The 14,655-nt window shown below is 39.4% G+C and overlaps 1 protein-coding gene across 4 annotated transcripts in view; it reads left to right on the top strand.

Moving 5' to 3' along the window:
- Dync2h1 (dynein cytoplasmic 2 heavy chain 1) overlaps positions 1–14,655 on the top strand; it is a 218,578-nt gene that overhangs the window by 149,816 nt on the left and 54,107 nt on the right. For all 4 annotated transcript variants that reach the window (XM_057766375.1, XM_057766374.1, XM_057766373.1 and 1 more), the window contains 6 exons: positions 3–75; positions 4,817–4,977; positions 6,069–6,194; positions 10,382–10,492; positions 11,524–11,679; positions 13,142–13,217. In XM_057766375.1, the coding sequence (XP_057622358.1) occupies positions 3–75; positions 4,817–4,977; positions 6,069–6,194; positions 10,382–10,492; positions 11,524–11,679; positions 13,142–13,217 (703 nt within the window). The remainder of the gene's footprint in view (positions 1–2; positions 76–4,816; positions 4,978–6,068; positions 6,195–10,381; positions 10,493–11,523; positions 11,680–13,141; positions 13,218–14,655) is intronic.

Genomic DNA, 14,655 nt, shown 5'->3' with positions numbered 1-14,655 from the left:
AGGTTCTTGTTGTTCAGGCTCTACGACCGGACAGACTGCAGAGCGCCATGGCTCTGTTTGCCTGTAAGACCCTGGGTAAGACTGCACCTCTGACCCGGGGTGACTCCTTTGGAACTTAGAGTTCATTTTGTGCTAACTCTAGTAAAAATGTTTTAAGGTCTTTTATTATTTGTTTTTATTTTCATACAACTTTTAATCTCACTTAGCTAGAAATACACATCTCCCTGTTGTACATAATTGTACTCAGTGTTTAATTAGATTACACAATTGACATCCTATATTTAACAAGGTAAAAATACTGAATTTTTAAAAATTATTTTCTTATGGAAATATTTTTTATTTTTATTGTTAAAAGGGTTACAAAGAAGACATTCAAATGTTAGTGGCAAAAATGAAAAAAATTACAGTTACAATAAAATACTCTGTAGCCCTCAGAAATATAATTTTCAAAATTAGTAATTTTAGCATATCTAAAACAAAATATTGACAATTTATTTATCTTTCAGACTATAGTTGGTTTTTAGCCTTTCAAAGAGTATTTTCCAAAGAAATAATTCCATTTCTATAAGAAAAATTTAATAAAAAACTTAAGGAATGTATGAAAACAGCTTGGTGTCATGATGTACACCTGAAATCCCTGAGCTTAGAGCTGGAATTCTGGGCTCCTGTTACCACATGCTTGTTTGTTGTTGTCTCTGCATGTGTAATAGATGCACAAGGCTAATGCAACTGGCATAGACATTTTTATTTTCTTTCATAGCATCTAATTAACTGCTCAGATAAAAATTTCCAGAATCACTTCTGTCACCCTATCTCCCTTACAGTCTACTTGCAATATTTTAGGTTTTAACTCCAAAATTTATTCTGAGTTTGTTTGGTTTACTAGTACAATTTAAGTAGATTGTAGTAATGTAGTGGCATTTAATTTTTATTTTAATAAATAAAGCTTGCCTGAGGATCAGAGAGTAAAACAGACCCCTTGGTCAGTCTTACCGAGCAGGTAATGGTAACACACACCTTTAATTCCAATAGCCACACTAGCCACACTGCCATAGAAACTGGGCAGTCCATGAGATGCACATCTTTAACTCCGGAACTAGAGAAGATTATAAAGTGGGAAGAGACAGCTTTCAGACACAGTTTTATTCTGAGATTCCTGGAGGCAGGATTGTCATTTTAGATTGAGGTTGAGGTAAAAGCCAGCGGTTCTTTGCTTTTCAGGTGTTCAGGTTAAACCCAAATATCTGTCTCTTGGTTTTATTAATCATTCTTCATTTTGGCACCCAATATGGGGCTCAAACCCATGACCCTGAGATTAAGATTCTCATGCTCTACCAACTAAGATAGTTGTGCTTCAAAATATATAAAGAACTCAAGAAAACAGATATTAAAAAATCCAATTTAAAAATGGGTGACAGAGTTAAACAGAGAATTTTCAACACAAGAATCTCAAATGTCTGAGAATCACTTAAAAAAAATGTTCAACATCCTTAACCATCAGGGAAATACAAATCAAAATGACACTGAAATTCCATCTTATACACTACAGCCCACAGACCCAGAAAAGCTAAGTAGCAAGGAGGCCTGGGGGTGGAATGGGGGTGGTGTTCCTGAATCTCAGTCTGAAGGGGGAATAGAATAGACAATGCCGGTGGATGGTGGGGGGGCGGCTGTGGAAGGGGAGATGGGAACAGGAGGGCTCAGGTTGGAGGAAGATAAATGGATGGAGGGAGGGAGAGAGTACTGCGAGAGATAGCTGGAATCTGGGAGCATTTCTGGGATGAGCTAAACCTTGAGCAGTGGAAACACCTAGGAATTTGTGAGCGGGACCCTAGCTAAGACTCCTAGCAATGAGGACAGAGCCTGAACTGACTTTCTTCTGTAACTAGGCAAGTATTCCATAGCATCGGCACCAGCACAGCCACAGACCCTTCAGTCTACAATATGTCCTGCTTACAAGATGTGCTGGGGTGCAGATGAGTGCAATCAATGAAATTATTCCTAATAATATTCTGTTATACTCATAGATTACTGCCCAGCCCAGCTGTCATTAGAGAGGCCTCACCCAGCAACTGATAGGAACAGATACAGAGACCCACAGCCAAATGCTAGATGGAGCTCAGTGAATCCTGTGGAAGAGGGGAGAAAGGATTGTAGGAGACAGTGAGGTCAAGAAAACCCACAGAACCTGGGGTCACAGGGGCTCACAGAGACTGAACTGACAACCAGGGAGCCTGTAACTTGGTCTTCTTGTAAGACTCCTAGCGGTGTGAGCAGGGCTGTCTCTGCTTCTCGGACCTGTCGCTCCTGCTGGATTGCCTCATCCAGCCTTAATAGAAGAGGAGGTGCTTAGTTTCACTGCTACTTGATATACTATGGCTGATGATATCCCTGGGAGGCCTGGAAACAGAGGTAGAGGAGTAGATGGGAGATGGTTGGGGTAGAAAAGAGGAGAGGAGGGAGGGGAAACTTTAGTTGGGATGTAAAAACTAAAAAATAAATAAGCAAAAACAAAAAGCAAAAAAAAACCTGGTTAAACATAAAGTTTGTAAAATATGCCTCTAGATTCAGTTCATTACTCTTAAGTGGCTGTTAGGGCAAATTTCCCTGTAGCTGGAGTAGCTGCCTCTGAAACTGCTTTCATCGTTATGGGTAGCTGCTGTGAGGAGTAGGAGGGGAATCAGGGTGCAGCATGCATCTTTGCATACCTACAAGTGCCTCTTGGCCTTATTGATGGCACTGAATTCATCTTTTCAAGTGTTTACCACAAAAGTCTTACTGGCTGTTTGTAGTCATTTCTCCTTTGGAGACTTGTGGAAGCCCCGCTTGTTTGTATGGTCATTCCATGGACATTACGGCTTCCCAACCTCTCTCATGTTTATGTTTCTTTGTCATTTTCTTTTACACATTAGCTTAAACAAGTATATTTTAAGCTCTTAATTGAAGTGGGCATTTTCAACTTTTTATTAGATAATCATGTTGACAAAAGAAATCTACATATAATCGGAAGTTTGTTATTGCCTATCTGAATAGACTTCAGAGTTGTGAGAGCCTGTGGAGAGGAGGAAGTGCAGGGGAGCTGTTTGAGTGCACTTGGCTCTTGGTGGCAGGTCATGCTGGGGCAAGACGTTTAGCTTCTTCTGAGTATTTTCCTTCACAGAAAATTGCTTGTTATTCAAAGTGCTTATGTGATTTAGACAGCGGATAAGTAGACTGGTGTAATGTTTAGCGCAGCAGGTGGTGAACAAATGGAATCTATAGTGACATTAGATTGTTGGGCTCCAAAGGAGGAAAGCAGAGCGCAGTGCCTGTCGGTGAGGGTGGGAGGGGTGCTCTGTGTCTCCACTGGACTCCCTCTCATGGTACCAGGAGACATTCTTCATCCTGTCTCAGGACAGAAGTGTTTGCTTGGATGATTACAGTCTGGAGATGCTAATTCTACCTCCTCATTTCTTCAGGGGGTCAGTGAGGTAGTCAGGATCCACTGACAGCCGTGTGGCAAGCAGAGGGTACCTCATAGGAAAAGTGTTACAAAAACACATTCCTGGAAGCATTCATAAGTAGTAGTATTAATAGTTGAGTGAGTTTTAGAGAAAAAATGTAATATGAGATTAAAAATTAGCCATAGTCTCTATGTCATATACTTATTTTTAGAGTTTTTTAATTGAAATAGAATTATACCACTTTCCCTACTCATTTTCTTATCTCCAGCCACTCCCAGATATTCTTTCTCAAACCCTACCTGTTTCCCCTCCACTCTCAAGTTCACAGCCTCTTTCTCTTTTATTATTATCGTGTGTGTTTTCACAGATATGTGTATGTGTATACATATAAACTCAGCAGGTTGTACATGTACTTGCGAGTGTGCGCGTGCCGCGCACGCACACACACACACAAACACACACACATACATACACATGACCTGCTGAGTTTCTATTTGTTGTTTGTACATATTTGGTTTCAGGGTTGACTACTGTTATTGGACAACCAATAACAGGGCTCATCCCTGGTAGAAGCTAATTTTCTTCTTCCAGCATTTGTTAGTTGCATTGTAGTTCTTTGAGTAGGAGTCGGGCACATTGGGATTCCCTCCCTTCCACATTAGCATGGCCATTAAAAGTGCCATTTTCTGGTCTTTTTATTCAGCTAGGAGAGTCTGATAGCAGCTTTTATCATCTCTCTGCTGAACCACTGACACAGGCTCTGTCATGTAATATAACTGTTGGGACAGGCCCCTCGTCTCAATTAGGGCTTATATTACGGCGATGGAACACCATGACCAAAGAGCAGGTTGGAGAGAAAAGGGTTGATGTGGCTTACGCTTCAGCATTGCTGTTCACCACTGATGGAAATCGGGGCAGGGCCTCAAAACAGGGCAGGATCCTGGAAGCAGAAGCTGATGCAGAGGCCATGGAGGGGAGCTGCTTACTGACTTGCTTCCCTTGGCTTGCTCAGCTCATGTTCTTATATATCCCAGGACCAGCATCCCAGGAATGGTATCACCCACCATCGGGTGGACCCTCCTCCCCCATTAATGACTAAATGAGAAAATACCCTACAGTTGTATCTCAAGGAGGTATTTCCTCAGCTGAGGCTCCTTCCTCTCATGACTTGATAGCTTGTGTAAAGTTGACACAACCCCCCCCAGTACATTCCCTAACAATCCATCATCCTACATTGTGTGCAGTTGTGGTGTTCTGGGATGGTCTCCTTTTGCTTTACAGAGAGGTGGCTCATGTACCACGTGTAATTATTTTCAATATATTTTAGAATGAATGTTGCTTTCTTTCTTTAACTTCTGTAATGCCTGTTTTAGGACTGAAGGAGTTATCCCCTCTTCCCCTGAATCTCAAACGTTTATACAAAGAGACGCTGAACATCGAGCCCATCTTGATAATCATTTCCCCAGGAGCCGACCCTTCTCAGGAACTTCAAGAACTTGCTAATGCTGAAAGAAGCAGCGAGTGTTACCACCAGGTGGGTAGGGACTTCCCTGTTCTGCCCACCCCAGACCCTAGGTTTTAGCAGTGAATGGGCAGTTAAAGAACAGTGTTGAAAGGTGTCCATATCCAGAACTCAAGACCAGCAAGAAGAGACTTGTGAAGTGAATGTCCTTAAGGACCCTGAGATGGGAAAATCCTTCTGATTCATCCAGATTAGCCCAGTGACATCACCAGTATGTTTTTAAAGGGAAGCAGGTGATTGGGTGTGAAGGTACAGACTGTGAAGGGGAGGGGAAAGGCAGGAGGGGAGAAAAGATTCATTACCTTGATGGTAGATCAGCACAACTTCAGGCTTCCAAAAGCTCCAAGACACTTGAGGTAAGACACTAAACATTGTGTTTGCTTGTCAGAGCACAGTAGGGAATGGATACATCTGATGGAAGTTTGAAAATGACTTTAGAATTGTTAGATTGCTTTCATAGCAAATGCAGTAGTGTTTACTTGGAAGTTCCGTGACTTAAAAGCAAAGAAATGCATAAATATTTTGAACAAAATCTACTGAGTACCATACTGTTTTTCTTAAAGAGTGAGCTTTGTTCATTCCTATCATCTTTCAAGTCAATGTGCATGCAGGTTTGAAGAGGAATTTATTAGTTTATTGTCAGTTTTTGGAAAGTTACTTTATCTCTTTCATTAAGATTTATGATTTAAAACACTATGATTTGAAAATTCAAATACTTCATACCCATTAAAATTTAAAAAGAATAAATCTATGAGGGCAGCTCTGGTTGGTTGTAGGGTAGCACTGACAAGCCCTGGGCTCTCCATGCAGTCACTGGTGAAGGGATGGCATATTTGTTAGTACAGTATGCATGTGTGTGTGCTATGGAGCCAGGAGTGCGCCACAGACTCTACTTGTCATCAGTGACTTTGACGGGAAGATAAAAACTATTCTCTAAACTATGAGTTGTTTCTTGCTCTTAGAAAAGATGATTAATTCTTGGTATTTGCTTTTGAATTTTCTTAAAGCCAGTTGTGGAGGTTTAGAATTTATTATTCTTCTCTGAAAATGTTATTTTAGAATGTTTTAGCTGATACTTTCCACTGGGGTTTTTGTTTGTGTAGGTTGCAATGGGTCAAGGTCAAGCTGATTTAGCAATACAAATGCTAAAAGAATGTGCCCGGAATGGAGACTGGCTCTGTTTGAAGAACTTACATCTCGTGGTGTCTTGGCTTCCAGTTCTGGAGAAGGTAGTGTCTTAGGGTTTCTATTGCTGTTAAGAGACACCAAGACCAACTCTTATAAAGGAAAACATTTAATTGGGGGCTGACTTATCACGGCAGGAAGTATGGCAGTGCACAGTCAGACATGGTGCTGAAGAAGGAACCGAGATTTCTACATCTGGTCCCACAGGCAGCAGGAAGGCAGGAAGACATTGGACCTGGCTTGAACATTTGAGACCTCAAAGCTTTCCTCCCTCATGACACAAGGCCACACCACCTAATAGTGCTACTCCCTATGGGCCTATGGGGGCCATTTTTATTCAAACCACCACAGGTAGCTTGAGATGGATGTGGCACAGGAGCACGAAGCATCTCAGTGCATAGTCTCCAAGCCACATCAGTATTGAGTGATGTGTGTCGCATTTAAGGAAGGTAGTACTTGATAATTGTAGGCCTATTCATTTTTGAAAACTATATGTGTGCCAAACAAAATTGATCTTTTAGTAGTAAGTTGCAAAGTCCTGTCCTTTTAAAGAATGGATAAGGGAATCCAAGAAATTACTGATTAAGATTGACAGAAGCATGGCAAATTTTTACAGAAAGAAAGTAGGAGATGCTTTGATGGATTGCCGAAGATCTCTTTATACCATCGCATATGCTCCTGTTTTGTTGTCTGTCTCTGAAATCACAGAGGTTCTTAGGCACTTATGAGAGCTAGTGTAAACTGAAGCAATGATCTCATTTAACTCAATTGACCAGGAGGAAAATCATCTTAAGACAGAACAAGGTGGTTGATATATTGGAAAGGGAGACCTGTATTAAGTCTGTTACCCAGTTAAGAAAGGTCTTACTGATCTTGGGAGACATAACTTTAAAAAAGAGATGCTCCTGAAGCCTGAGCAGAGGAAAGGCATCCTGGGTAATTTAGCAGCACAGTAGACGCGGTTGTGGAGGTATGCATGGCTAGAGGGTGTGGAGTGCCTTTGACAGTACAAAGAGGGCTATGTAGGGAGTATAGGGAGGTAGAGTTCAATGACTTAGAAAGGCTTAGGATTTAAGGAGCCAGAGAAAAGTTCTTACCAGAGGGGTTAGTAATTAATATTGAATTAAACCAGCTGGGTAGTATCTTAAATAGAATCAAACAGAACAATAGATGAGGCCTGGCCTCATATCCTTGTGAAATGTTTAGAAGTATACAGTCTTAGAAAAAAGAAGTATACAGTCTAATAAATTGGCAATTACAGCACTTTGTGAAGAATAGGTAATTGATACATCTATAATTGAGACAACAACTAAGCTGATGAGCTACTTGTAATCAATAGAAGTAGATTTGAAACCAAAGTTATCTGAATATTCACGTAATGCTTTCCATGGAAACCACTACTATATAATATGTATAGAACAACTCACATGGATTTTAGGGCCTAAAGACCAGTAATCCTGCTTTCTCTTCGAAACGGTTGAGAGACACTGAGTCAACATAATAATCAAATCTTAGCTAGAACTCTCTGAAACATAGAGAGTAGATGATATTCCAAATCTTGAAAAACAATGTTTTTATTTCTTTTTTTCTCTTAAGAGGTTCAGCTCAAAATATACAAGCATACTGGAAATATAGCCAAACAACAAATGTACCATTTTTCTTTAATTTTTGTAGATGTACAAAATTCTATATAAACTTTATATTTTAAAAGTATGAGATGTGAATACATTTTATCATTTTTAATTCTTAGCCAGCACAATGGCCATGATTTTGCTATTATTTTTGCTCCTAGCTACACTTTACATGACACTGATAATGAATATTAGAGTTTAATGAAGATTATATATATATATTTTTTGTAGTTTTCATTGTCTTTTAGAGCAATCAGGGTGTTGTAGTTTGCTTTATTTTTGACAGGGTCTTACTCTAACCCAGACTGCGCTGTAACTCATTCACTCGAGCAGTAGATACTTGTTGAGTATATGAAGGGAAGCCCCCTGGAGACAGACCACACTAACAACACATAACTGCTGCTGATGAGTGTGTACCTTCATTAGCACCAAACTTAAAGCTGTGGTAGTGAAGACTGGAAAGGATGTTCCACCGAAACATGGTGCTTAGGTTATATGGCAACAAAAAGAAGTTATCAAGTGACTTAGAGCTCTCAATTCTCCTCCAGCACCACATCTGCCTGCAAGTCTCCATATCCCACCATGATGACGGACTAAACCTCCAAACTGACTGCAGACTGTGCAGGGCTCTGCACATGCTAACTATCTGCTCTGTCCCACTGAGCTGCAACTTTAGTTGCTGGGAGCTGTACAATCAGATTTTCAACTGCATACGGGGCCATTGAGGCATATTCTTATAGCCAGGTAGTGCCGCATGCCTTTATGGAAACTGGTCTAGGCATTTTTCCCACCTAAGGATCTCCTGGAGAGCTGCAACAATGCCCAAAAGAAAGGCTGCAAGTGATGCGAGTCAGGAGCCAAAGAGATCAGCCCGACTATCTGCTGTGCCTGTGCCCTTTACACCAGAGTTGAAACCTAAAAGAACATCAACTCAAAGGAAAATGAAGAACACGAATGTTGTAGCGGAAGAAAACAAGGATGCAGGTGCTGTAACAGTTCCTGAAAGCAAGCCTGAAGATGTTCAGGAGGCGTGCAACATGGACAAGGCTGAAAACGGAGAAGCCAAAGTTGTGGAGGCACCCATTCTAAAGATGGAAGCAGGGGAAGTCAAAGAGATGAATGAAGATGCTGAAGAAGATGGAGGAGAAAAGAAAGAAGCAGTGGCGGCAGAAGGAAAAGATGGTGAGAAGGAGTCCTGGGAGAGAAACCAGAGGCAGCAGGAAGTGAGGATGCAAAAGAGGACCAAGATGATGGAGGCAAAGGAGATGGGAAGACGGAAGAAGAGGAAGATGACAAAGAAGAGGAAGCTGAAGCCAAGGAAGAAGTTAAAGAAGAGAGAGAGGAAAATGCAAAAAGGAAAATAAGGAGGATGAACAGGAAGGCCAGAGAGGGGAAGACGGAAAGGAGAGACATGATGGGAGAGACAGGAGGAAGAAGGCAAAGATAAAGAGGCTGCAGGTGAAGGAAATGATGAAAGCAAGGTGGAGGCTGAACAAGAAGCTGAAAACAAAGACTTGAAACAAGATGGAGAAAAAGAGGCGTCTCTGAGTATTGTCTAAAACTGCCCTATGTGATATCATAATTTGGTAACATTTACCTTCCTGTTGTAATGTTAATAGAGATAAAACTTTTATCAGATATTTTATAAGCAGTGCTTTTCTTTTAGCATCATTCAATCTTGGAACATCATCATACAGGTTATTAGTTGTGAAATACCTAACATGACACCTTTATACATTTTGTGGTTAGAGTAGTGCAAAATATAAAATGTACACTTGCGACTTTGTGCATTTCACTGTGTGTAAGTTATATACTAAATCTTAGCATTTCAATTTCATTCTTATACGTGATAATTTTGCAGACTAGGAGAATTCCAAAAGAAAATGTTTGTACAACTTTACTGTAGCTCTCTAGGTTGCTTTTATAAAGAAGGTCAACTCTTTTCAGGTAATGTTAAGAGTTAGAATTGCCATTACCAAATATAACTGTATTAGTAGCTTGGAAAGAATATAACATCTTAATTTTGTTTTTGGAGAAATTTGAATGTTTGTTTCAGGAGGGCAGTTTTGATTATATGTGTATGCACAAAGTTTTCCTGGATTTATCGTAATAAAACAGTTCTACAAACATTTAAAAAAAGAAGTTATCAAGTTATCAAAAGGGGTATACCCAGAAAGAAGAATGCTTTGAGTAAATGACTTACATATATGAGGGGTGAGGACAGGTGAACTGTGTGTTACCCTTTAAAACTGACTTTGTAGGGCATTGCTAACACTGCATAACTGAAAATGGGAATGGAACAATGAGGATAGTGTCTAGCTGGCAGCTGCGACTTTGTACCTATAGCTGAGGTTGACTTTGTACTCCAGGCACTTTATGACCAGGTTGCCATAATCCGAGGAGTAGCTACGTGCTTAGAGGTGGTATACGTTGTAGATCCCAAGGTCACACAGCAAGTAAACGGCAAAGATCGGATGTCAGCTCAGAATAACTGACCAGACTCATGTTCCTATTTATTATTTATTGTTTATCTGTTGTTAAGTAAATCCAAATATTAAGAAACATCAAAGTATGACAAATATTTATTGGTTTTTAAAAAGGAATTGAATACTCTTCAACCTAAAGATACCTTTCGTCTGTGGCTCACTGCGGAGGTTCACCCTAACTTCACCCCCATTTTACTCCAGTCAAGCTTGAAGATAACATATGAGGTAAAATGATTCCCAAGTCCTATCCTGAAGTATAGAAGAGCAATAATCTATACATTGCCTTTAAAGTTATGCAAACATCTATTATTCAAAACTATATTTTTAAAATATTTCATGAGGTATAAATTACATAAATAGCATAAGATGGTAGAAAAAGGCTTTAAAGTTATTTCCAAATTTTATTTGTCATTTTGTTATTGCTGTTTATAGAAAAAAAACAGACTCCACAATGCAAAATTTATCATTTTAATTTCCTGGATCACCTGACAATTTGACTTTTAACTTTCTGAAGTCCCTTTGTACTTTCCCCACAGTGCTTCCATAGTGGTTATGTTCCCACTAAGAACGCTCACGTTCTCTGCATATTTGCCAACATCTGTTTTTAATAACCCCCCTGGTGGTCATCCTGATGGATGCTAGGTGATAAATCCTTGAGATTTTGACGTGTTTCCATGACGACTAGTGGTATTTAGTCTTTTCATGCTTGTTGAATGTGCATCTTCTCTGAAGAAATGTATATTGCATTTCCTTTCCCCCTTTTTAACTTTATTATTTTATTTTGTTGTAGACACATCTGCCTATCTATATATCCCCAAACTTGAGTTACAGGCAGATCCATCTTACTTGTTATGTGAATTATTGTATTTTCAAGATATAGTCTGTAACTTCTCAGTCATCATAATAGGTTGACTCAAAGGTTTAAAAACTGTGCCCCTCCTTTCTCCTGTTAGCATTCAGCATCACACTTGTATTAGAAATGGCAATTTTGGTTTGGTAAACAGAAATTCTTAATGATCACATGAAATTTACTTTGTTATTTTGAATACCTTTGGTGATCAAGATTTATTTTATTTTGAAAATACTTTGAATCAGCAAATAATATGAACTATTTGGTGCAAGGTTTAAGGCTACTTTTATATTTGTATACTCTGCAGTAACAGAAAATTAAATTTGGCTTTTGTGTATTGAAACAGGTCTCCTGTGTGTGTAATGTTTTAAGCGGTAGGATGTATGTTCATATCTTATTCTTTTAGTCACCTCCAGGTTTGAAGAAGAATTTGATGCGTACTTATGAGTCTTGGACTCCTGAGCAAATTAGCAAAAAAGATAACCTGCACCGGGCTCATGCTCTTTTTAGTTTAGCATGGTTTCACGCTGCCTGTCAAGAAAGAAGAAATTATATTCCACAGGTAATTAGAAGTATGTTTTGATGGAACTTAATACATTTATTAGGATTTTTATAACTTAGTGTGTAAAGATGGGGTTTATAGTATATGTATAGTCATAGTCTGGTTTTCTAGTTTAGTGTTTTTCTGTTAGCTCACTACACTGTAAAATGTCTGGTTATATGCTTAATGTACCATTGATTTGATGACCAAAAGCCAGCCTGTGACCCAGTGGAGGTAGCCAGTGAGCATCAAGTACTACTCCTGTGGTGGATATCTTAGCAGATATCTCAGATTTCAAAAACTAAACCTCCCATACCTGTTTCCTCCAGGATAGCCTTAGTTAAATGCCTTCGCACCTCATTGCTTTCTCAAGTTAGCATCCCAGGAATTGTTCTTGGTGCATCATCTGTTCACTTTTCTCCTCAGTCCATTATCAGGTACTAGTCTATCTCAAAACATAACTCTAGTGTGTGTAGCCATAAGCTAGTAGGGAGCATGATTTAAGTGTTACGATTTTTGCTTCTTAGTTACATGGTAACCTTTTCCCAGCCTGAGTTCTTTCAGGGATCTACATATCCTGCAGATCAAAGCCAGTCTCTTTCAACTTCCATTGGTTCCAGTTCAAAACTGTTAATCTCTTCCTGTTTTCAAAATATCACTTTTCTATACATTATGTTCTTTCCTCTTATCTCCTAGATTGGGTCAGATCTTTCTCATATAGGTAGCACATATGTTTCTTACCATCAAACCTTATATAGCTATGTTTTACATGTATTTAAGTTGTCTCTGCACTTGCCTGGAAAAGCTACAAGGAAATAAATTCATGTTTGGGTTTATTCTTACATACTTGGAATCTCATCTTTAATGAACATTTAAGAGGTATTTTGAATGGTTAGTCAATACCGATACATTCCTAAATACTAACACTATGCAAGTTTTAAAAATTTTAGTTTGAACTTAATCAATTATATAATTAGTGTAGTTAATGGAAATCCCATAGAAATTACTTTTGTATCTCACATTATTGTTCTGTAGTATCATGTTTTAGGTGTGTTTTTACATAAACATCATAGCTGTTAGGTAGTTGTTTGTATAAATTAATGTACAGAAACAACGTGTACTTTTAGGACTTATTTTGGCAGTTGTTTTGTGTTTGTAGACAAAATGTTTAGTTCTGGAGCATGAAGGTATAGGAAACACATTACTGTGCATGTCGTATATAGATTAAGAAAGGTACTACATCAGTTTGTGCTCTGACTCTATGCTGTGTGCATAGTGACAAAAACTGGAGTGGAATTACAAACTCATTTTCGTGCTTCTGAAGTCAGTAGATTTTTAAAAATATGATTTTAAACATATGCTGCATTGATCTTTAAAGATTTTATTTTTTAGTGTATAGTGAATGTTTTTTCTTAAATTTTTGAGGATGGTGATGTATGATGCATGTCTTTGATTTTACTGTGTCTTAAATTTTCTTTAATAGGGTTGGACCAAGTTTTATGAGTTTTCGTTATCAGATCTTCGGGCTGGGTACAACATCATTGACAGGCTCTTCGATGGTAAGCTTTAAGAAACAAAGCCAAGCCTAGACTTGTACTGCTGCACATGTTCTATCTAAGTGGCTAATTCCCATCACACACCTGGGGTTTTGCGTTGTGTTTGGTATTTTAATGCCCTGATTTCTATGCCTATATTATCTGAAGGTTCTTGGGTTGGGTCATTGATTTTGATATAATGCATTAGAATTCCGACTTAGAATTCCTTGAAGCCAGTAGCACTCGAATCCATAGATCCAGTTGTCCATTGTTGAGACAAGAGCCGTTAAAGCTGAGACACACAGTGGATCATAGAACAGATTAGACTGACAGAAATCCGAATTTAAGTACTACCACCACATCCAGAAATCCTGTCCCCACATTCCCTGTCAGCCTTGCTGTCCTGTCCAGCTGCTCTTCATCAAGCCCCACCCCTTTTAGTAATGGCATCACCTTTCCTTCTCTGTTTCAAGCCTGTAACTCTCTCTGCTCTCCTGTGTTCTAGCAGCCCTATGCTGTGACAGTATCCCTCCCTCCCTCCCTCCCTCCCTCCCTCCCTCCCTCCCTCCCTCCCTCCCTCCCTCCCTCCCTCCCTCCCTCCCTTCATTCCTTCCTTCCTTCTTCCATGTCACATTATGGTTCTGTTTGCCTGCACTAAAGCCTTAGCAGTATGTATGTGTGCAGCTTCTTTCCTGGTCTCCCATGCTCCTGCCCCATTTGAACATGCTCCACACTGTGAAGCCATCCATCTGGAAAGGTAAGACTTGGCTTCCTTCCTTAACCATGCAGCCACTTGGGCTTCCCATTTGAGACAGGTTTTCATGGGGGTCTCTTTCCCGAAAGGCTCCTCTCTGAAGTTATTAAGTCTTACTTCTGTCATTTGCATCTCAGCTTAGAAGTTTCTTCTCCATCAAAGCATTTTCTTGATAGTATGTTCAGAGGATCTTTTTGTTACCCTCCTTCTTGGTTTATTGTTATAATAACTCAGAACTGCCTAATACCCATCTGCTTATTTACACATTTGTGAGGGTGAAAACATGTTCAGACTGTGAAGTGAACAGAACACTGCGTGTTTGTGTGCTGCCTTGTTTCTGTCTACTGCACTCTGACGTGTGAGGCTGGCGGCGTGAGGGAACATCTGTCCATCATTTCTCACCTGCATGTTAACTCTACCATGGCGTCCGTCACAGGCATTAGACATAATTCTGTAGTCTGTTTTTATCAAAGGGTTAAGGATGAATGCCTGGGTTGAGAAAACCACATGGAGCAGCTACCCTTTAACCTACTGGGTTAAAATTGTTGGCTGTCTTTTCATGATTTAAGTTCTTTTAAGCAACAAATGTTGTTTGGAGAGCATGTCTAAAAAAAAAAAAAAAACAAGATTTTTTTAAATATAAAATTTCCTCAAGTCTGTTTCATATGCTGGCATTTTTACTTTATAAACTTGTTTCTGCATTCCTTG

Source organism: Chionomys nivalis, chromosome 4, assembly GCF_950005125.1.
Source record: "Chionomys nivalis chromosome 4, mChiNiv1.1, whole genome shotgun sequence".
NCBI classification, from domain to species: Eukaryota; Metazoa; Chordata; class Mammalia; order Rodentia; family Cricetidae; genus Chionomys; species Chionomys nivalis.
Note: the sequence above shows the minus strand (reverse complement) of the source record. Positions and strands in the feature narration are given on the sequence as shown.